General features: G+C 33.5%; 1 protein-coding gene across 9 annotated transcripts in view; it reads left to right on the top strand.

The window, feature by feature from the left end:
- Positions 1–25,294, top strand: part of CCDC171 (coiled-coil domain containing 171) — a 265,767-nt gene that overhangs the window by 17,509 nt on the left and 222,964 nt on the right. For 7 of the 9 annotated variants that reach the window (XM_039873836.1, XM_039874057.1, XM_039874232.1 and 4 more), the window contains 4 exons: positions 2,054–2,189; positions 8,680–8,854; positions 13,402–13,592; positions 15,193–15,324. In XM_039873836.1, coding sequence (XP_039729770.1) covers positions 2,085–2,189; positions 8,680–8,854; positions 13,402–13,592; positions 15,193–15,324 — 603 coding nt within the window. In that variant the 5' untranslated portion in view covers positions 2,054–2,084. Of the gene's footprint in view, positions 1–2,053; positions 2,224–8,679; positions 8,855–13,401; positions 13,593–15,192; positions 15,325–25,294 lie in introns of those variants that run through there. The other 2 variants (XM_039874147.1, XM_039873897.1) reach the window with 2 other exon arrangements.

The raw sequence follows: 25,294 nt of genomic DNA, 5'->3' as shown, positions 1-25,294 counted from the left end.
GGCCTATGCAGTGAGCATGTTTACAGAAGCAGAACAAAGAACTGATTACAAAGTTAGCCATTTAAGTGGGAAATTCTTCTTCAACCTAACTTATCCTTTTCCCATTGATTTGCCTTGATACCTTTGTTGAAAATTAATTTACCATGTATGTATGAGTTTATTTCTAGAGTTTAGATTCTGATACATTGATCTACATGTCTATTCTTAATTCAGTTCCACACTGTTTTGATTACTATAGCTTCATAGTAAGTTTTAAAAAACTAACAGTACTAATTTCCTTGAGACAAATTACTTTCTTGATCTCTAAAACAATCATTTTCAACTTTCAGAGATGATTTTTTAAATCTATATCTCTTAAATTTTTTATATTGCTATTTGAGTTTTCAGCTTCAATTATGTACTATTTTCCTACTGTACATGATCATAATTTTTAGTTTTCATTCATGCTTTCTCCCTTTTCTATTTTCTCTATATTTAGTGATATTGTAATCTTGGTTAGATTAGTTATTTAATTTTTACATTATTATAATTATGAACATTTCCCCAATTGAGCCATGTAGTAGCACTTAGATACCGTTTTTTTCTCTTTTACATTTGGTTTTTCTTAGATTTAATAATTGTCTCATTTACTGTTTATTTTGCTTAATTTCTATGAACTTATCATGAATTCGACTTCATACTCCAACCAAGTTGTATAAGTCTCTCAATATGTTTAGATAGTTGAAGTATTTTATTGTTTTCTGTTATCTTCTTCTTAAAGAAATCACTCCTGGAGGTTGGCTGACTTCCTTCCTTCCTTCCTTCCTTCCTTCCTTCCTCTTTTCATTTCTTAGTTTGTGTTTTCGATTTCCAAGAGCTCTTCTTTTGTTTTCCAAATATTTCATTTTTTATTACATGTAGTTTCTTGTTTTATTGATGTTATTTCCTCTTCTGTTTTTCTGAAGACATTAGTGGTAATAATAGGTTGTCTCTCTCTTTAAAGTTATCTTTTCCCTGCATAATCTTTGAAAGCTTATTCCCTCCACCCAGCACTCAATTTGGTCTCTGTCTTTCTTATTAAATGCTTCCTAACTTCTGGTGATCTTTGGCTGTCTGTTCATATTTAAAGGTAGGGGCCTAAAAAGATGATCGGAAGCTCAGTGTGTGAGGCTTTGTGTTTGTGGTATCTTCTCTTTTGCTAGAGAACTCCTAGCATCAGCATCTTTTGATCTTTTTCACCTTACTGGTTAGCTTTTCTAAAGAACACCCTTTCAATTTCTTCTTTGCCATTGTTCTGGCAGACAAGAAGTGTTAGAAGACCAAGGTTCTCATTTATTATATAACTTTTTACTTGAGTATCTTGTTGTTAGTATGGAGCCCTTACCCCGTTTGTATCTGATGTCTCCAGTCCAGAGACCTGTTTTTTCCCATCCAGGGAATAAACCCCTAGTGTTTTGCCACAGTGGGGAAGAGATCAGTACTCAGTTGTGTGGTGTATAGGGCAGAGGATTTATGGATCTCATTATTTCTTTGGCAGACTTTCAACCAATTCTTTTGTTTTCTGTTCCACTTTTACCTCTATTTTCAAAGGTGTTGCCAATTAACTGAGCTTTTGAGACTCTGGTGTAAATCAGGTTGCTTTCTCCACCGTTGACTTTGAATTTAACTCTCTAATGTAAATCAGTTACCACTTGTCTACCTGCTTTCCAGCTCCCAGTATTTTAATGCTATTGTCTCATCTTCTGTGCTCTTTCTTCTTGTGAGTTTTTACCTCTAAATTCTCTTTGCTATTATATTAATTAAAATAACAGCTTGTGATAGGATCAAACAGCTGTTAAGTACCAATCTTGAACAAAGTGGTGGTTTCCCAGTGGACAGTGGTTTATTTCTAGTCATACACTGCTTATCATTTCTCCCTAGCTTTTGCAATTGACATCTTTACTAGATTGTAAGTCTCTTTAGTGCAAGGGTCATATGTTCTCTGTGTTTTTTGAAAAATAAGTTTTCAGAAATACCAGAAATGTTGGAAATATACCTAATGAGAATTATGTTTTATTATGATCTCATTTTTTAGGCTGAAGAATGCCTCATCTGAAGTAAAACAAATGCTTAAAAGTGAAACAGACTTGGATATTACCACTGATCTCAGAAAGAAACTTCATCGGGCTAAGAAAGAAAAATTAGAAATAACAACTAAGCACAATGCAGAGGTAGAATGTATTTTCCTCTCAAATAATGTTAAAAGTAAGAGTTTGATTATTTAGATTCATTTCATATTACAAACTTCATGTTTAACATTTACCAGTATAACATTCTTGTGCTTAAAAAGTGAATTATAATAAAACATAGTTTTTTTTTTATTGTATAGGAGTGGTAAAGTAGAAATTTAATGATTATGTTTATTTATATGTTGTTTTAAGTTTATTTTAGTGGGTTAAACTTAATTAAAAATATTAATTGATGAATTCGTTTGGTGACTAAAGGATTTATGAATCAGATATTTTTGAAATGTTAATGTAGGTTCCTCATGATCTTGATCATGAAACAGTCTCTTAAATAAGTGGATTTGCGTATGGAATTTTTAATCATAGTGTAATTCATAAATTTTTAGTTTATTTTTGTTTTATTATGTTATTTTTTATTTTATTAGTATATATACACACATATATATTTTATATGTATATGTACAAATTGCAAGGACAGTAGTTATCTTTCACTCTAAGCCATAAATTATATATTTATGTCTCTTCTGCCTGTTATTTTTTTTCCTGTTTTCTACTTTTTCTCTTTTAAAATTTTACTCATTTTTAAAGCTCAGCTTAAGCAACCTGGTGTAGTAGAAAGAATATTGAGTTATAGACCTAGACTCATTCCTGGCCCTTCCATTTATAAAATGTGTGACCTTGGGTGAATTATTTATCCTGTACATTATTGGTTTCTCATTGTGAAATGCTGGCCCCAAAGAGTCGTTGTGATAATTAAGTGAATTTTATAAAGTGCCTGCGCACTGTAATAGTAGCTATAATTTATTGACAGTTAAGCATAAACTATGCTTTTTCTTCCCTTTTTACTAAATTCCCATGCTGTTCCATCTTGAAATCTTTTAAAGCCTCCCTAGGTGACACTGATTACCTCTTTCCTCTTTCACAACATGTTGCCGTTACAGATATTTTAGAGCTGAAACATTTATTTCATGCTTATCTGCTCTTCCTTAGTCTGTAAGCTTCCTAAGAGCTGAAAGTGTGACCATGCTTTTTCTGTCTCTCACACTGCTTTAAGCCCTCAGTGGCAGTGTTTTGAATAAATGTTTGAAAAAATGATTTTTTTCAGGATATCTAAAGAACAGTGGTTTCTCATTAAAATAACAAGCAATGAATATATGACTGTTTTATTTGTGTTTTTAGTGGCACTTGAGGTAATTTAAATTGAAATATTTGCTTTTATTTGCATTTTAATATTCCAGACTAAATATAAACTGGTATTTGTTAAATTTATGCTGATTGTTCACCATCTCCAAACTTATTTTTGAAACTAAAATATACATTACTGTCATGATAATCAATCGTCTATTAAATGTATTCTTTCACATGTATTTGCAGTTGTCATCAGATTTCTCAGTAGAACACACTATTTATTGTTTTTATTTGATCAGGATGTTTTGAAGTATGTGTTCACATTAAAGAGACAGGAAATTATTTCAGGGAAGAAAGAATTTTCTCAAAACAGGTAGTGAGAATTGATTCAACTCCTGGTTTCTATTACTATTTATTCTTATTGTTTCAATCATTTGTTTAGATGATTTTACTCATATAGTAATTGGTTTAGCCATGTAATCTCCAAATATGCCCTTTGTAAAGCAAGTCAGAAATGAATGAAACCGTCTAAAAACTAAGGCCATATATTTGCCTTATCAGATATTTGTAATGCTAACACACATCATGCTGGGTGATTGGCATAAAGTATTTTTAAAATCTAAGTGTCCTTTAGTAGATGAATGGATAAACAAAATGTGGTATATACATATAATGGAATATTATTCAGCCATTCAAAAAGAATAAAATCTTGCCATTTACAATAACATGGATGGACCTTGAGGGCATTATGCTAAGTGAAATAAGTCTGACATAGACAAATATCCTATGATCTCACTCTTGTGTGGAGTTTAAAAAACAAACAGAAATCTAAGCTCATAAATATAGAGGTGGGGTTGGGTGGGGTTTGGGTGAAGTGGGCAAAAGGGGTCAAAATGTACAAACTTCCAATTATAAAATAAATAAGTCATGGGGATGTCATGTACAGCATGTTGAATATAGCTAATAATACTGTATTGCATATTTGAAAGTTGCTAAGAGAGTAGATCTTAAAAGTTCTTATCACAAGAAAAACAATTTCATAACTATGCATTATGACAGATGAGAGAGGATAAAGAAGAGCAATATAACTTTCTTTAGTTAAAAGATCCTGCAAATGTAGGACCGAGCAATACACTTTTTAGGCTTCAGGACCTGATGATACTGTTTGACTGATTTCAGGCACTCTTCTTAAGAGCAGGGGTTCCTAAGCTGGGGTCCTCAGAAACAGAGAAATCAGGGAATCCATGTACTTGGATGGGGAAAATTACATTTTAATTTTTATTAACCTCTAACTCATATTAAGCATTTCCTTTAGTTATGAAGGGCTTGACCCAGTCACTCTTTCTTTTAACAAGTGATATCATTAGCAGTACTTTTAACTTTATTGTCATTAGAAATCATAGATACCTCAAATCAGTTATGGCAAATATTTTGAAATACTGCCTCTATTTGTCACTACTTTGAAATCACAGTGGTTATTAGACCTAAGAGTAAAGCTTGTTATTTAATGTTATTAAAGAAATGTATAGATTACAATATCACCAATTTGTTTTGTTATATATTTGCTTTTATATTTTGATTCTTTCTGTTATCTCATGTATTTTATTTTATGCATTTAATTACATTATTCTGAGGAGGCTTTGCCAGGTTGCCAGAAGGGGTCATGGTACAAAAATGGTGAAAAACCTTTCTTTTAGAGGCTAAGACATGCTATAGAGGACGTAAAGGAAGAAGGAGGATGACAGTGAGAGGAGGTTCTAAGATAACTGTTGAGCATAAAAACTTAAAAGAATGCAGATATGTTTTAAAAAAGAGGGAGATAACATTTACTGCTGTTGCAGGTTTTAGTGCATGTGTTGAACCTTAAGTGAGAAAACAACCTCATGGGCAGAGGATATATTTCCATCAGCTATGTGGATAGTTCTGGAAATCAGATAAGGTCCAATAAGAGAAACAGAGGGGCATTAGCAGAGGGAATTGGTTGTACTGGGAATGGAAGACCTAGGAATCTACACCACCAACTCTAGGCCAGAGGACCAATGGGAGGAGATGAGGTTACCAGAGTCTAGAAGTTGGGGCTTTCTGGTGGTGGTAGAGCCATGGTAGGGGCTCTTCAGCCAGGGTTGGAATGGTGGAGGGAAGGGATGGGGAGCTGGAACCTCATAGCTACTGCCAGAGACACTGCCAGAAATAGAGCCATTTGGCAATGGAGCATGGGAATTTTCGTTCCTATGACATAATAGAGCAAAAGAATGGGTTAGGGAATGGATTTGAGATCAAATGGACAAATGATTGGCAATCCACACCTTTTGCTCTTCAGCATTCATTATCTAATGGTTAATTGCTACCATGTGGTCTTTGCCACTCTGGAAGTGCACCATTTCAATTGAAATCGGGGAGTCCATCTCAGTGGTGATATATCCCACCATTATCTTCACATCCACTTTAATTTTTGGTGCATAAAGGTCAGCCACCAGAGCTTTCTAAGGATGCTTGTGCTGCCCTCTCCAGTGTAGTTTATAGCATTTTAATTAGGGAAAGAATGTCTTTGGGTCCTCCAATAGGACGTACCTTGGGAAAGAGGAGGTTTATGGCTTGCTCATAATAAAAGTACTCCCATCTCCTTAAGTCTTCATATTATGTCAGGAAAGTACTGGCATTTTGACCTTATTAAATGATTGTGGGCTGATGCTGAAATCAATTTACAGTCTCCTGTCCAAGCAAGATGTTAGAGCAAGCTTATTAAATCCAAATCAATCATATGCCTGTGTCTGCACGTTCCTGCTGATACAAGATTAGCAAAATCTTGCAATTCTTTTGATATATCAGCTATTTTCTCATGGAGCTGACTCTGCATTTCTCTTCTTGTGGCATACTGAGTTCTAATCTACCGACAAAAAGTTGTGGAGGTAGGTCTTGCAAATTCTCTTGCAAGACAGCTGCTTCAGGTGTTGTCATTACTAAGTCTTTCAGGAAGGGAAGACTAGTTTTCTCAGACAGGGAGGAGAAGCTGTTTGGCAAGCGATGTCCAGCGGGGCATTTGGGAGTTCACAGTTTTCAGGTTTTTCTAACTCCAAAAACCCTCATCCCATCTCTTTCCTTCCTACCTAATGTCCAACTGATACATAACATCTTAACATTAGAAGCTTGGTGAGACTCTTTATTCAATTCGTATTGTAATTCTGCATTCCTCATAATTAGGTTTTCTTTCTGGTCCTTAGCCTTTTTGGCCTGGGGCTGCAAAAAGTAAGAGATTCTTTAAAAAGTCAACATAGAAACATTCTGTTTTTCCGACTATCTTGAGCTAAAATTCTAAGCCCTGAAATCATCATTTTGTTTTTATGAATTCTATAGCATAGTCAAATAGAGCCTTCCCACCCCACAGGTCTTACTGTAAACAATATTGCCATTATGGTCAAGTGCAGTTGCTACTTCATTTCCCAAAGGTTTGTCTTCAACCGGCACTTTATTCTGATCAACTGCACATGATAATTTAAAAAATTGTGATCCTACTGTATACCATGGATCACCAGGTCTCATTTCTGTCTGCAAAGAGTCTTCATTGTATTTAGGTTTATAAAGATTCTCCACGCAATATCAGAAACCCATCTTGAGACAACAGCATTATTTGGTGTCAAGGAAATAGAAACCGCTCTAGGTCTTTTAGCGAAAAGACATTAGTAGAGGGAATAGATTTCACAGGTACTAGAAAAGCTGAAAGACAAATAGGGGATGTTAAGCAACTCAGAGGGTAGCACTATTAGGAAGCTTCTTTCACTCTTAAGGTTGATAAAAGCCAGAACCAGTTAGAGAGAGCTAGGGCCATGGAAGGAGGGACTATCCGGAAGGATTTGCAGCTACAGGGAAGATGGAGATAATGCTCCAGGTAGTCCTAGAGAGGGCGAAATACCCTGCCTACTTTTCTTCTCCCGGCCTCAAGTACACAGGTGTCTCCAATTGGCCAAACCTGAGATGCCAGTTAGTTGTCAAGGGAGCCTGGGGAATGTAATTTCTGTGGTACAGAGTGCAGCTGGAGAAGGGAGGGGATCTGAGGGCGAACAAGTAAATGACTGGCACAACTGGGAATGCTCAAATGTTAACAACTTTATTCTTACGAGGGTAGAGAGGGAGTGGGCAGGAGGGATGGAGTTATTCTGAAACAGTTATCTTTAACATGTAATTAAGGTGGTTCTATGATTTTTTTCTTTAATTATTAAAAGATATTCCTAAGTTCTTATTTTGTAAGTATAAGTGTTTTGAAGACATTTGCTTTTCTAAAATTTTTAAATTGGAAATTATTTTATTATTTATGTGAAGAAAAGAGTGTAACTGCTACTACACTCTACATTTGACAACTACATATAGTAATTTCTGATGTCGCTCTTCAGAAATCCATTTGTATTTTATTTAGTAATTAGATCATGTATTTCTAGCCTTGTAGAGTATCTCAATGCTTTCCTAAATGATACTTTTCTAGCATTCTCTCATCCACCATCTTTTTCTCTCCCACTAGCAATAAGTAATTTTGCTTTTTAAAAAACTATTATAACATTTTTACCTCTTTTATAAAACTTTTGGTATATATCTTCCTATAACATTGGATTTTTGAGATTAAGGGTCCTATAGTGTTTGTTTTCATATCTTTCACTGTACTTGACACATAGCAGATGTTTAATATTATTTAAGGAATCATTGACTAGATCATACAATTTTAGAGTAGGAAAGGACTTTATAAATCATACAGTTCTAAACTCCTTGACCTATCTTTTTGTCATGTTACCTCATGGAAGGATATTAGGTAAATTAAATCTAGTCATTAGATATTAGATAAATTAGATATTAGTTCATTAAAATACCTGTAAGATTGGCACTTTATTACTTTATGCTCTATCAGGTAATGTCATAATCAAGAGAAATAATATAGCCAGTATTTACCAAACTATATTTTGCTGCAATTTGCTTCTCAGTTTCATTTAGGAAATAGGAGAGGAGAGAATGAATTTTTTCAGTGCTTCCTGTGTGTCATGCATTTTTTTCATTTCTTGGGTATGACTATTTGATTAAAACTTGTGATTATTTTTCTAAGAAGTTCATATAAGAATTTTTTTGTTTTTATTTTTTTCTTTAGTGAGTTCTCGAAAATAAAATTACTAGTGTCATTTGGTGAGTAAGGCTAATGTTTCTTTTCTAGTCTTTCAGGAAGTATAAAGTTGTAAATTCTTGTCTTGTAAATACTATAGAAACAAGCTTCTCTAAAAATTTAAATGTTTGGGTGAATGATCTCATAATGATCTTGGAGACATATTTTAATATTGGTTTATGATATCAGGAATATATATGTTTTTAGCTGGCTGGCTATGAGAGCCAGATCGCCAAGCTGCGATCTGAGGTTGAAAAAGGAGAGGCATTGCGACAAAGTCTGGAATATGACCTGGCTGTTGCCAGAAAGGAAGCTGGTCTTGGAAGACGAGCTGCTGAAGAAAGGTTGGCTGAGGCACATAGGATCCACGAAAAACTCTGTGGTAGGACCATTTTCATTTCTTTCTATGTTAAGAATTGTAACCTCATTGTGTATCATCGTTCACTGTTGTGTATGCATTCCATATAGGGTCAGAGAAAGAGTTTTGATTCATTGACTGGGCATGTATAAAGTCTTCTGGAAATTACGTGAACATTCATCTACTTTACATTATTTTTTTAATGTGTATGTATGGAAAAAGGGGTTCAAAATTCTGTTAACCATTTTTTAGGGCACTTGTTCCATGAATAATCAGCAGAATCACATAGAGATTTAAATACTCATATATTCTAGGCTTCCTATCACATATAGTCTGAATCAGAATATCTAACGAGACAATCTGTATGTGCAAGAACTATGCAGGTGATTTTGTTGATTAGCTAGCTTTAGGAACCAATGGGTCAGAGTGTGTTGCCTAGAGAAAAAGGCAGTTGATTTAATCCTCAAAAGTTATCTCTTATATAGAATATGACCATCTTTTAAAATCTTTACTTAAGTATAATATATATAAAGAAATGTGCCTAGATAAGTATAAGCTGATAACAAGAACCCACATCATGGACTAGAAAATTACCAGAAGTCCTTCTATATAGATAATTACTATCTTGATTTTTATTAGTGAGGATTAATTTTGCCTTTTTTTTTGTTACTTTATATGATTGCAATATACTCTTTTGAATCTGGCTTTGTTCCTTCAACGTTGTGTTTGCTAGCTCACCCTTAATGTATGAACTTCATATTAATGTTTAGTATATTGTGTGCACATACCACACTTATATTTATCTATTTACTATGGATGGGCAGTTGAATAGTGTCTGTGCTTTAGTTATTAAGAATAATGCTGCTATGAATATTTTTGTACACAGCAGGTTTTGATTAAGAGAGCACTGAACATGAATGCAGAAGATTTAGATTTGAGTCTGTTTCTACCACTTATTTACTGATATTTGAACCTAGGTTTTAAGGGTGAAATCAGAAAATGAAAGTGCTCTATTAACTGCATGGGGATGAATAAATGTTAAGTTATAAATATTGCAAAGGTTACAAACCTTAGTCTTGGCCAGCTGTCTTGGGTTATTGCCATTGGTCAGAGTATTTTTGATTACTTCTGGCTTTTAGTAAGTACACCACTATCTAGAACTTAGGAATAAAAGGATTGCAAGGCACTAGGTATACAAGTTAATGACTTTCATTTAACTATGAGGAAATTGAAGTCCAGGGAAGATGGGAAGTTACTTGCCCAAAGTCAAATAATTTCAGACACATTTGAGGAAATGAAGGAATGGCCATCAATCACATGAAAAATGCTTAATCTTGCTTATCATTAGGGAAATGCATACATACCCATCAAGTAGCTCTAATTGAAAAAACTCAATACCAAATGTTAGTGAGAATGTAGAGCAATTGGAACTCTTATACATTGTTAGTGGGAGAGTAAAATGGTACAACTACTTTGGGAAAAAACCTGGCAATTTCTTTTCAAATAAACATACCTTTTTCCTATGACCCAGCAGTTTCATCTTTTGGTATTTTTCCCTGAGAAACATATGTCCACAAAAGACTTCCATACCAATTTTACAGCAGGTCCTTCATGACAACCCCAAATTAGAAAACAAACAAGCAAACCCTACATGTTCATTGACAAGAGAATGAAGAAACAATTTGTGTTATATTCATACAATGAAATACTACTCAGCAAAAAAAATGAACCGACTACTGATACATGCAATAACATGAATGAATCTCAAAAACATTATGTTGAGTGAAGCTTTACACATAAGAGGACATCCTGTATGATTCTGTTTTTATGAATTTCTGGGACAAAAAACAGTAATTGTTGGTGAAAAAGAAATCAGAACAGTGGCTGCCTCTGGGATGGGTTGGCAGTGGAGATTGACTGGGGAAAGGTGTGAGGAAACTTTTGGGTTAAAGGAAATATTCTGTAGTTTAGGAGTCTGGGTTGCATGAGTGTATGCATTTGTCAAATCTCTGGTACACTTAAGAGTTGTGCATTTCACTATATGTAAATTTTACCTACAAAAAAGTAAACTATAGAATTCTAGTTAATGATATGGATGCTGAATTATTTAGGAGTGAAATGTGCTCATACTTGCAACTTGCTTTGAAATGCATAAAAAGTATGATGGTCTGATGGATAAATGAATGGATACATAGGTGGGTGAATGTGTGATAAAGCAGATATATCAAAATGTTAATCATAGAGTCTAGTCTAGGTGGTGGGTTTGTGGGTGTTCATTGTACAATACTTTCAATTTTCTGTAGTTTTGAAATTTTTATGATAAAAGTTTGAGGAGAGAGTAAAAACCTAATGGAGTTATGGGATATTAAAAAAGATAATCTCATGATGATTGAGAGAATAAGAGACATGATAAGAAAGAAAATTTTGGAACCTGGAAAGCAAATGGAAAAGGGATAACTGAGTTAGCAGACCTGAGATGTTAGAATCCTAAGGCAGGAGGGGAAGGCTGACAGATAACTTGTTAGTTGAAAATCTTATGAACTGGAAAATCTTTTGATATTAGGAACTGGAATAACAGTAGTGGGTAAAATAGAGTTAGATGAAAACTGTTTGTTCTAGAAGCAGCTAGGTTCTAAAATCCCCTTCTCAAGAGCATGCCACTCTGGAATTGTTTTTACTCAGGAGGCTTAATCTCTGGAGATGGTGAAATAGAGGGTCCCCAGACTGGCAAAAACAGTAGGATAGCATACTCAATGCTGAATATTGAGGAACGATTCCTTCCAGCTTCCTTTTTCTGTTGGCTTCCTTAAAAGCTATCACCAGATTTCTGTACCCTATGTGGGAGCTTGGAAGACTCTTCTTTGGGTCATTTGACCAAGCCAAGAGTTAAAAACGAATGATACTGATATTGGGTTTTCCTGATAAATGGCCCAGCCAGATTCTCCTCCAGTGAAGACCACAGGTGCCGAGCTCCTTACAACTTGGAATCTGGGTTGTGGATATATAGATGGGTAAAAGGTATGTCACCCTTATAGTTATTCTTAATCAAGAGCAGACAACCAAGAATTACCAGATTCTTAGGGAAAGCCTCTAAATGGAGAGAAAAACAACTAACTTGGAAGAATCAGAAATTCTGCAGGGAGATTTAGCAAACAAGTAACATTAATAGCCTCAGAGTTGAAAGAGAATATATGACATCCATGAGGCAAGAACCAGACCCAACAAAAAAGAAAGCTCTTAGAAATTAAAAATATTAAATCAGAAATGAAAAATGTCAATAGAAGCAATGGAAGATGAAGATGGAATAAATTCCCCCAGAAATTACTGTAAAAAGGCAGGGAGAATTGAAAGACGTACGAACTGGAAACACCTTTGGAGAGAAAAGAGAAGAAAATTTGAAGACAAATTTGAATAATAGGGAGTATCGAAAGAGATGAGAGAAAACATATAGGGATAAGTCATCAGTGAAATTATTTAAGAAAACATCTCAGAACTAAAGGTTATGAGTTGCCAGATAGAAAGGGCCCACTGAATCTTCACCACAATGGCATAGCATTATGAAATTTCAGAAAAGTAGAGACAAAGAGAATATCCTGAAGCTTTCAAAGAGAAAAGAAAAGGAAATAAAAGGGAAGAGAAATAGGTCACATGTAGAGAGACAGAAATCAAAATGACCTCAAACTTATTACCTGCAGTACAGGGTGCTAAACCATGGAATAATCTTTGTAGAGAGTAAGATGATGGAAGGGAGACTTTTTGTACCTTTTATACCTTTGAAGTTTGAACCTTTGGATTATATGATCTATTCAAAACAATTATAATTTAAAAATAATAGTACTAATTGTGGCATTTTTAAACAAGTGTGTTTGTACACATTTTCTCATTTTATTTTCACAAAAACTTAAGTAGGAGGCATTATATTCTGAGGATCAGAGAGGTAGGTGATGGGGCCAGACCTGGAAGCCTTTTATTACTTTTTTTCTGGATGCTGCAACAGAGCAGCAGCCCTAGTGGAGAGACGTTGGTTATTTTTGAGGTAATACTAGGATGAGAGGGGATTGAGTATAATTTAGTGGGAGTAAATAGCTATATTTCTAAGAGTTAGAGCAGTGGTTCCCAGCCTCAGTTTTTTGCACCTCATGTGTAAGATGTGTTACAATGAATTTGTTGCCAATAGTCAAATATGGAAATTTGTAATCTATCAAGTCCTTTTAAAAAGTAGCCCTATATGTCACAGTCCTTAAAAAAGATTTGATTTTCTTGAACAGGACAAAAAGCAGTAGAGCTGGAGCTGGTGCCAGAGGTGTACCTAAACCCGGTCATGTTTCTGGGAACATATCATTACCGTTTCAGGGTAAAGTCACCTTTACCAGAGCAGAATAAGAGATCAAGGAACGATAGAACAGTTGTTTTGGGACAGCGAGCTTTTCAAGAGTTTACTGGTGTGAAGTGATTACAGGTTTTGTCCTAATATCACACTGTAAATCAGCTCCAAGGTGTAGGTTTTTGAACTCCGGAGAATTTAACTTATGGTTGTACGTATACTTATTATTCTTTTATCTTTTTAATAGCTCAGAATACAGAACTTCAAGGAAGGGCCAGTGAGATTGAGAATGCATTTCAGACTTCCCAGCAGAAATGGAAAGAAGAATGCAGAAGATTTGAACGTGATTTGGAGGAAAGAGATAATATAATTCAAAATTTCAATCAAAAATACGATTCACTTATGAAAGAAAAAAGCAGACTAGAGAAAACTCTGCAGGTAAAATATTTTTATAAAGGAATTTTGCTCTATGTACTATTCATTGAGATGTGTTATACATTATTTGAAGTTATCCTTGGAAAGGAAAATAACTACTGGAAAGCAAGAAAATCTGATTTCCTCCTTCCTTCACTCCCTCTCTCCCTTTTTTCCTTTTTAGGGGCATTTTTGTGGGTCTCTTTTGATATATGCTTTAGAATATGTTCACGAGTATACTGTTTCTTTTGTGAAAAACAGTTTCAGATCTCTGATCGAAATTTCAAAAACAAACACTTATATGGGCATATTGTAAGAATATAAGAGCCTAGAGCCCTTTTAGTCCAGCAGCATGAAAATTTGGAATTTTAGAAATATGGGTGGGTCCTAGATTTGGTCTAAATATATTATAAATATAGAAAAATATTTACATATCTGATACACATTTTATTATCCATGTAGAGCTCATTATATATAGATGTGTAAAAAAATTTGATGACCTTTTACTAAAATTATTGTAAGCTATTTATTTTCCATTGTTTGTACCTTTTTATTGTCCAGAGTAAAAGTATGGTTTAAGGTTGAGATTGCCGGCCACTTAGAAGATAGATTTTGAATTGTCTTTGTTTACCATGTTTTTGAAGTACCAATTTAAATAAAAAAGTATATGATAAAAATGCTTTACATTTACCATTGCTGTAAATGGCTTTTCAGAATATTGGAAATAAATCTTCATGAAAAAATAATTTTACAAAAGCATTTACTAAATGTAAAAATTTTGACACAAGGGTTCCCAGACATAGTCAGATCTACTTTTGATTTCTTTCACATCAATAGTCATACTTTGTGTCTTGTTTATCTCTGTATTCCTAGATCCTAGAACAGTGGCTGGCATCTGTAAGTGCCCCATTAGTATTTGAATGGCGGGAATTTAGGTGGCAAGACCCTGGGTGGCCCTGTGTAAACTTCCCCACATGAAATATCTTGGAGGAATGGGGAAGAGTAATGGTGGCAGCATTCCTTATAGTCAGCCTGCACCTCAAGTTACAAGATCTTGATCAGCTACCTAGACCTTAGCTATAGTCCAAACTTTAAAAAATATTTTTTGACTTTTCAAAGTTTTAAGACTAGAATTTCTTATTCTGATTTGTTGCACAAAACTCCTTTTTTATCACCCTTTTGGAAATACAGTGTTTTTTGTCAGATTTATAGATACATTATCAGGGATAATCCAAACAGTTTGTTCATAGGTAACGAGACATTTTCATACTACTTTACACATAGATTTAAATCGGTTGCATATTATCTATGTACTTAGTTTTTGTCGCATGCATTTTGTTCAAACCTCTAAAGTTAAAATGTTCAGAAAAATTGCTTTAAATATATGCATATGTATGTATATATAAAATGTTGCTTAAATTAAATGGATAAGCATAGTTTCTTATCCAGATCTATATTTTGATGATCCAATTCAATAGTTTTATTAATGATTTTAACATAAATTATAATGAGTTTTAATAGGGTAGGTAAGTAGAGCCCTTTGTACATTTAAATTGGGGGTGAAGGAAGAAAGATAACTTTTATCGATCTAATAGTGAAGCAAGATTTTATTCATATAAATTAGGAAGCGTTGGAAAAACATCAGCAGGAGAAGAATGACATGGAGTCTCATATCAGGGAGACAGCATTGGAGGAGTTTAGATTACAAGAAGAACAATGGGAAGCAGAAAGAAGAGAGTTACAATTTATAGTACAGGTATTTTAAAAATAATAATACGGTTCCTTAAGTCTTTTTAATGCTTATGATATTAAAAATTACATTTGTGCTACAATTGACTGTCTTATTCAAGGGGAAAATAATTCCTAGTCTTTGATCTCTGGAAAGCTGTGTTTCATTTGTAGTTATATGACAATATGGGCAGCTGTTACCAACAGATATCATTAGAGTTGGCTGAGTTCTATTGCATAAATTATGTGATTTTGAGAAGGACATATGTATGTGTATATCTGGTATTTTATTTTCCCAATTTAAAATGTGAGACTGTTAGTCTTTAATAGCATAAAGAAATAGAATGGATTTCATGTACAAATCTTATAGTAGAGTGATTACGTGCACAAACTTATAGTATGGTGATTTTTAAATTCTTTTTAAGTAGTGTAGATTTTTAACCATCTTTTATTAACCACTCCCCTGCAATACACAGAATCCCTAGGGCTTCAAATAGTCCAGTTTGAAAATCACTGATTACATCTAACCCCCTTTATAGATGAGCAGATGGAGATTTATGATTCACTCGGATCATAGACTGAGTGATTAATATGGGAAAAGACTACAAGTCTCCAGATTCTCACTCTGGTGCATTTTGCATTTTTTTAGGAGATTATATGTAAATTATTTTGAAAGAGAGATAGGAGAAATTCATAATGTGAATTCACTAACCAACTCTTAAAATTTCAGATAAATTTCCATTATTTCTTCTGTTACTTATTTTGTCATGAAACTTTTTCTACACAAAATGACAAATTGAATTAGTCTTTATATAGACGTCAAAGATATGCATTCTTCACAGAATGAAAAATATCCATCTAAAATTAATTTTGGAGTAGCTTTGCGTTAGGAACAACTTTGCAAGGCAAAGGAGGCTAAAACCATGCAGAGGATAGGAGGAATTTTATTTCTTTAAGAGTGAAAGCTGGAAGTAAACAGTGAAAATATTCGATTTGTCGTGTATGTAAGTATTCAGAATACCAATGAAACGGGTTTTCCCAAACCTTTGGTCATTGGGCAATGCTTTTCTTCCCAGTTACTGTCTCTGTAGAATCTGGAAAGTCATTGCAAACACCCTTTAGACTTCTTGGTAGTCTTAGAGTCTGTAATTTGTATGGTTTGTTCATTCATTCATTCCCTAAGTACTTAACAAGTTCCTGCTTTGGATACTAAGGATATCAAAGTGATTATGATAGGATTTCTGTCCTGGAAGATCTTTCAACATAGAGATACATGTAAAGAGAGAAAATATATTGGAAAATAAAATTTTGAACAAAATGCTAGGGGACCATAAAAGAGAAATTGATTAACTACTTGGAAGACCGGGGAAATTCTCACAGAGCAAATGACATTTGAGCTGTGTTGATAATTAAAGGCTACCTGGAAAAATCAAGTGAATGTAAGTAAATGAAAATAACCCTTTCATTTCTAACCACTCAGAAATCTCCAGTGCCACCAGTCAGAAGCCTGAAACTTGTAAAACATGATTCAAAAACCTGTATTAAGTATGGGGACGATGTGATTTGGTGCCATTTCTGGGGCAATCCAATAAATCTCAGATGAAACATATATGGTTATGCCAGACTTTATATTATGAAGTAGTAAAACAAATTAAAATTCTGTATGAGTCTTTAATTATTATGTGTGGAGAAGAATAGAGGAACATACTCTGTAATTATTACCACCTTTTGTAAGATAAATTTTATATTATTTTGTGACTGAAGTGTTCAGAACTCTGAATTTCTTGTCCTTTTTAAATTAACCAAAGAAAATGGTTTTTCCCTTTATAAAGCAAGAAACTGTATAAAAAACTATAAAAAATAGTCTTTTAAACAGCTTCAGGGTTAGATTGAAATTCTCTATTGGCTGTTGATGGGTATAGATTTCCATCTATTAGTGCTAGCATCATATAGTGCTCTCTTTGTGTAGCTCTCTAAGGAATTCAGTTTTAAAAATAAGTTAAAAAAAACCTAAGTGAAACCTCATCTTTAACAGAAAGCTGGTGTGTAATATTTCTCTCATCTCGGCTTTATAATTCACATGCATTATAAAAAGAAAAATTTTAATTTTATGCCATGCTCCCTGTCTTTCCTAGTAATTGAAACTCTAAATAGAAGTATACTTCTCTGGAATAGTAATGGGAATTTTTAGTGAAGTTACCTCAAAAGTTACCTCTTTTTAAAATAGGACTCCTCATTTTTTTAAAAGCGTCGCCTCTTTTGATAAACATGAAATTTCCATGTCTTTCTTTAGGATTATTTGAAATTTCAGAGCAAATCTAAACCATGTAGTTTTAGAACAAAATATTTATGTTGATCTTGAAAAAATATGTATGTATTATTTTGTTTTATTTTTATCTCTATTTAGATTTTTTATTTAAAATGAACAATCATTTTGTTTTTATTTATCTTCTTCATTCCTGCAATAGCAGTGTGAACTTTGAGGAAACTTATTCGCAAAAACTTTTCTGTTGTGGGCCGTGTGGGACATTCAGCGACAACGCTCTTTTTATGAACCATTATGCCCTTTCCTTTGTCCTTTTTTCCAGTTCATTTCAGTGTATAATTTATCAGGATTGTGAGCAATTTGAAGATGAAAGTGAATGTTTTTCGAATTTATTTTATTTCTAAAATTCTACAACTCAACCAGGGAATAAAATGATCTTGTTCTCATTCAGTGACTAAATTTGGATTATGTAACTAGTGATTAAGGGGTGTGAGAGTTTATGATGGCAAAGAGCATGGGAAACAGATTGAAAAGTCATGCCATAAACTAAAAAGAGAGGAGGAAGAGTAGGAAGGCGTCAGACTAGGCTTAGGTATCAGTAAGTTGTACAGTAAGACAGCTGGTAGAATTGAGTTGCAACATGTTTAAGTCTGACCTGGTAAACACAGTTGTGATCTAGGGATAGCTTGGAAAAAGTTACATGGAAAGGAAGTGTTTAAGAAGTTTGCCTAAACGATCTAGGCAACAAGAAGTATTTCTTTGTAGTTTCTTGGGAAACTGTCCACTGGGGCCCTGTCTAAGCAAATGGCATACAGAATGGCTCTGGTACTGCATGTTTTTTCCAAACAGGAAATATCTTAATATTATAAAATAAATATCTTAATATTCACTTTATAAAATTATATTGTGTTCATTATAAAAATGCCCCTAATTTAGGGAAATTTAAAAGCATTAAGTGAAGGTCTTCCCTCTCCCCCTCCAATCCCACTCTTTATCTAAGGATAAATAAATATTATTGTATTTACATAGATGAAATTACATGCCTCAGTAATATTTGGTGTACATCTTTTGACGTCATTACATTATTTTTGTAGTGTTTGCCTGATAATCTGTCATGTTGGAAGTTGCTGATATATTTAAGGAATCTCTTATTGGTGGACATTTTATTTTCTTTAAAATTTTTTGCTCTAATTATAAATGATTCACTAATATGCTTGTTCATATCTTTGAGTTGTTGTAGAATTGATTCAGCTTAATACCTAGAAGTTTGCTGGGTCTGCAAGCTCATGGATTTATAATTATGATAGGTATTACACAAAATTAGTACTAGTTTGTACTCTACTGCAGCAAACACTATTTTTGATTGTAGAACTGTGCTGATTTTGGGGCTTAGAGAGAAGGAGCTTGTTCTGGCTCTTTCAGGAGATAAGCATGTACTAGGTTCAGCTTGTAACTAGGTATCTTGATATATTTCATAGGCTAGGAAGGAGTATTTTTGCTCTGATGCATTTCTAACCCAACTTCTGTACTTCAGAACTGAAACCATATTGTGAAGTCTGAGAAATGTTGTTTACATGACTACGTGTGAAGAATTATACTGTTTCTGGAAGAAGTGGAAAGAAAGCAAGTTTATTTTCTAATAGCACAATGTGGTTTCCTGTGATGTTAAATGTCAGTTCAAAAACAAGCCTCATTTCAAAATATTTTAAGTTCAACATCTCCCTCTAGTGGAACAAAGAAAAACTACCCCAGTTTCCAGTATCTTTAATATAATTTTGTTGCACGCGCATGCGCGCGCACACACGCACACCACCCGCCACACCCGTCTAGCCCACACTTACTTTTTTACTGTAAGGAAAATAAATTCTGTGGCAAAATTTAAAAATTTTATTTGGAAGGAGGCAAATTAATCTTGATGTATATAAATGCGTGAGGTATTTTATAATTCTTTTTGGATTTTCTTGTGTGTTATAATGCACCCCAGACTTGAATTGTATTGATAAAACCATAAACTTAAAACAAATATTTGAACATACAAAAATAACAGGGAGTTTTAAAATTAATGTCCAGTATAACCAATACTTACCATCTAGATCATACATTTGTCATATATGCTTCAATTAAAAACCAATGATAAATTGTTAGATCACTGAAGACTAACTATTCTGAGTCACTTCAGATCCCACCACCACCCCACCCCAAAAGATAACCATCATTTGGGAAGTTGGTATTTAATTTTCTGTTTGTATATATTGATAGTATATCATTATTTTAGTATTTTGTTTTAAAAAGATACATAGAATGTCATACAGTATGCATCTTTTTCCCACTTGTGTTTTTCACTTGTTTTATTGAGATTTATTTAAGTTAATAAACTAGCTTTGTGCTTCATTCAATTTAACTTCTATATAGTATTTTATCCTATGCAAATACCATAATAAATTTACCCATTACCTGATTGTTGGAGATTTAAGTTCTTTTCAAGTATTTATTACAGACAGTGCTTCTATGAACAGCAAATATTTTTGTCTCTGTGGGTATATGTTTAGTGTATATGCAGTCATTAGGGGGTAAAATATATGACAAATTATTTTTCCAAATGGTTGCACCCACTTAAGAGTTTCTTTTCTCTTACTGTCTCTAGAACATTTGGTATTTTTCATATTTAATTTCTTTTGTAATAAAATGTGTGTGAAATTATATATCATTCTTGCTTGAATATGTTTCTCTGACATTGAGCATGTTATATTTATTGGCCATTCATATTTCTTCTTTTCTGCACTGCCAGTTTATATTTTTTTCTTTGGATTGTTTGTATATTTTTATTAATTTATAGGAGCTTTTTATATATTTGGTTACTAATCTTTGGTTATTTATATCCCTACTGCAAAAATCTTTTTCTACTTTGTGGAGATCAGGAGATAATTTACATTGTGTTTGATGTACAGTTTTAAATTTTAATGTAGTTGAATTTATGTCTTCATGTATAGTGCTTTTCATGTATATGTAACATGAAGTCATAAAGACAATATTTTTCTCGGTACAGCATGAGATGAGATCTAATTTTGTTTTTTTCCAAGTGAATAACCAAATGTCCCAGTACCAGTTATTCAGCTGTCTATTCTGTTACCAGTTAGTGATTTATAATGTCGTCTCTGTCATACACCAAGTTCCTTTACATCTAAGACTTGATTCCTGGGCACTCTATTTCATTCCACTTACATATTTCTCTACTTATGAATCAATATTATTTCTATGGGTATTTCCTCAATTTTATAATGCAACTTTTGTATTGAATTTTCATTTCTGCTTTTAGGTTTTTAATTTCTAAGAGCTCTTCTTGTTCTTTGATCATGCCTTTTTATAATAGTAGACTCTTCTTGTTTCATGCTTGTAGTATCTTGTTTTTAACTCTCTGAGGGTGTAAGTCATATTTGTATTGAAGGTATTTTTCCCCTGTCTCTGATTGTCTTTATTTTCTCTCAGTGTTTTGCCCAATTTGTTTGTGGTAGTCTCTGATTTTCACGTGAGAAGATTTCCTCAAATATCTGATGATCCTTGGCTGTGTGTTCATATTAAAAATGAGGCACTGAAAAAGCTGTGAGGAAGCTCTGTGTGGAGAATTTTAAAAATGTCAGTATCCAAAGCTCTTTTCTCTTGGACTGGCAGTTTCCCCATGAAGGAATTTAGTCGTCTCCTTATGGTATTTTAAATGTAGGAGTCAGCGTTCTGGGAGCTGAAGAGAGAGAGGGAGATGTGTCTCACCCTGACCCCCAGTTATGTCTGATTTTCATGATCTCAGAACCTCTTTGGATCAACCTTTATACTTAGTAAATTCTTTCCTTTTTTTTCCAGGTTGGAGAGGGGAATTTGTCAGGGAGAGATCTGGCAGAGGTGGTCTGAGGATATAACTAACTGCTGCTTATAAAGGCTTCCAACAAAGTTCTCTGTTCATTTCTATCCCTTGTCTTGCTTCAGGGGTCATTGGTGCTTCTAATTTCTGATCTTTTGTGGATCTTTATGAATCAGCTTGCTACTACGCTTATTCCTTTTTAAGTATTTACCAAAGTTGAATAAGCTGAACCTAAGTCATTTATCACTTGTCCATTTGCTTTTCATCTTCCAAATTAGCTTTTGACCTCTCTTATTGGCTGTCATCTCTGCCATTGTTTTTATTCTTTATTATTATTTAAGTGGGGTTTTGGAGCAAGCACAGGTGATTGGATGTATTCGATCTAGTCTTTTTAACTCTTGATCCCCTCTTTCTGCTCTTTCTTCTTACTATCTTCTGATAGACCTACAGTCTCACTTTTAATCTCATAGTTGAGTTCTGGTTTAACTGAATGCTAGTGTTAAAAGCAGCTAGGCTGCTGTATTTCATAGCTGCAGCAGGTTTTTTTCCTTCTAGTTTTATTGAGATATAATTGATATATAAAATTGAATAGGTTTAAGGTGCAAAACATAATGATTTGGTATATATCTCTATGGCAAAATGATTACCACAGTAAGTTTAGTTAATGTCCATCAGCTCACATAGTTACATTTTTTTCTTGAGATGAGTTTTAAGATTTCCTTCCTTAGCAACTTTCAGATAGACGATACAGTATTGTTAACTATAGTCACCATGCTGTACATTACATCCCCAGAACTTATTAAAACTAGAAGTTTGGACCTTTTGACCAACTTCATCCATTTAGCCCACCTCCCACCCGCTGCCTCTGGCAACCAGCAAGCTGATCTCTGTTTCTATGAGTTTGGTTTCTTTAGATTCCACATGTAAGTGAAAGCATATGATATTTAGCTTTCTCTGGCCTATTTCACTTAGCATAATGCTCTCAGGGTCCTTCTGTGTTGTCACAAATGGCAGAATTTTCTCTTTAATGGGTGAATAATATTAGTCTGTCTGCCTAGCTAGCTATCTATATCACATTTTCTTTATATATTCATCCATTGATGGACTCTTAGGTTGTTTCCATGTCTTGGCTGTTGATTGATGCTGTTGATTTTTAAGGCCATCAGGAGCTGGGATGAGGGGCATGGGATAGGACAAATTAAAATGCCACAAAACTCACTATTTTGGTCAAGATTCAGCTGATTCTTTAGAATACATGCTTTTTGGATTATTGCAAACCTTTGGTTAATTTCTAGTTATGAAAAATTTGATCTTGACATTTTTTGCCAATGTTCTTGTTGTTTTTATGGAGGAAAGGATTTTTTGGTCTTTACTCTGCCGTTCTGGACCTGTTTATGTTCTCTGAAGGTAATTAGAAGTTTTCTTCTTTTTAGTTTCTTTCAAGTTATTTTTCCTCTCCCAATTTGATGTAGATTTCGTCTGTTATGTTGGGGAATTTTTTCAAACATCCCTTTTATCACCTTGAAGAGTAGGGGACTAAGAAGCTTATTTGATGCTTTGAGTGTTTTGGTTAGCTATTTCAACCATGATCTTCACTGTAGGATTATCTGGCTGTATATTTGAAACTTAAGAAGAGGTAGGTAGTAGAAAACTTGGTTGAGTCGTCAAATTTTCAAGCCCTCATATTGCTTCACCAATGAATAAAATGAAACAAAGAGCAAATAATTTCAGGCTTACATAAACTCTAACAGAGAATGGAAAAATCTTGCTAATATGCTAAACTGACAGATCTTGGTACTAAACTGAAAAGGATCCAGGAAAATATAATTATAGTTAATGTCACTCATGAATATGGATACAAAAATATTATACAAAATATTAGCCAACTGTATGCAACAAAATATAAAAATATAAAATATAAAAGGTCTTTATATAATAAATGCCAAGTGAGTTTAGCATTAGGAAATCAATGTAATTTTAACTTAATATAATCAGTTAACTTGATTATGTAATGTGTTTCTTATAATGTGAATAGAATTCCTAAAAATCTCCACTGTTTGAGAAAAGTGGTTTTTCCCATAAAAACTGTGTGTGTGTTTCTATCCATATTCAAGAATGTATAGTAATTATCACATAGTATTAGTGACTACTTGACCTCTGCATTAGAACTGTGATTTTTATGTCAGAATTACATCTACGTCTTGAAAGACCTTTGTTTAAAACCTGCTTGATAAATAATATTTAATATAGGTCAAGTATCATAAAGTTAAAATCATACCGAAATAAGCATAATAAGCCTTAACTGATTGGCCATTGATTATTCAGTTGTTTCTTTTTATAGGATTAATTCACACTTGCATGGAATGATGGGCACGCTCTTTGTTTAGGGGAACGGTATTTTAAATGACTGTATGTTGTCTTTCTATACTATGTATCAGTAAAATGGGAATCACAAGTCACATTTTCTTATAAGTAAATCTCATGATGCTTCCTGAATACTTTAATTCCTTTTACATTGTTTAATAAATATTTTTGGAAATAATTGCCATTAACTAGGGTACATGCATATTTTGGATATAGACTTTATTTTGTTTTTATTTCAAATTACTGGATTTACTTTGTGATTAACCTTGTAAATTGCTGTTTATTCACTTATAAGTATACATAGTACTCTAAGTGACATAAAAAATATCTGTAAATCAAGAAGGCATGTAATTTAACAGTGAATTTGAATTAATATTTGTACCATTGACTGAGGTGGGGAGAACTATCATGTAATAATAGTATCTTGTAGTGCTTAATGATCTTAAAAGTACTTTTATACACGAAGGTACTTTTATGATGAAATTGATTACATAAGGCTGTTCACAATACCATTTGTTTCTGAATCCAAAGTATCATTATAAAAACTGAGAGTGCTATCTGCTGGTTGTAGACAGTGTTGGCACACTTCTCCTCTGGTGCCCAGCTTTGTTCTTATCCATGATTATTTACAGGCTGAAAATGTGTAGGTAGGTGAGCTTCTGTATACTAAGAAGTTTCTTACCTGAAGAAAATAATTCTTGAGAGTTCATGTATAGTAAGCTCTAGAATTGTAATCTTATGAATGAGAGGATGTGGAGAGATGAATTAAATTTTGTTCTTCATCCTTTGTGGACTGTACTGCTGGGTACTTTTCAAACTAGAGTCTTTTTATAGAGAATTATATTTGATGCTTGCAACATTTCTCACTCAGATTCCAATGATATGTTTGAGTGGCAAGGGATACTTGGAAGCATGCATAAATATATGTCCCAGAATGAGATTACACTGATGAGGGAAAGGTAGGAAAGAGGGCTTTGTTAAAGACCTCAAAGGAGAGTGATGAATCTAGAGTATTTACTGGGGAAAATACCTTTGATATGCATGTTAATGTTATGTTTGAACTTCCATAAAATTCAACTGATTTCTGAGTATAGTTAGAGAAGGAGATGGAGAGATTTAAAGAGAAGACTACCTGATATTATTTTTCTTTCAATAGTACAGCAAAGATTCGAAAATTTAAAAACTGAAGAGAAAATGAAATACAGCCATCTAGTGGATGCAACTTTTAAGAGCTGCAGGCATGGTTGAAGTACCACGAGCTCTCATAAAAATGTCTCAATGGTCATTATTAGGCATTGAGGCCAATCATTTCTTATCACACAAAGGACCAATATACATTTGTATTACTAAATACTTGAAAATTTTATTGAGAGAGGGAAACATAAATGGCAGTTGAACTATAGCGTTATGTAAATACCCTCAAAAGTCAATTGAACTAACAAAATTATAGCAAGCTATACACATTTCAATTGTATGTATTAATCAGATTTCTTAAATTGTAAAACTCCAGTAGTG

Source organism: Pteropus medius, unplaced genomic scaffold (genome assembly GCF_902729225.1).
Source record: "Pteropus medius unplaced genomic scaffold, Ma_sr-lr_union100, whole genome shotgun sequence".
Taxonomy (NCBI): Eukaryota; Metazoa; Chordata; class Mammalia; order Chiroptera; family Pteropodidae; genus Pteropus; species Pteropus medius.
Note: the sequence above shows the minus strand (reverse complement) of the source record. Positions and strands in the feature narration are given on the sequence as shown.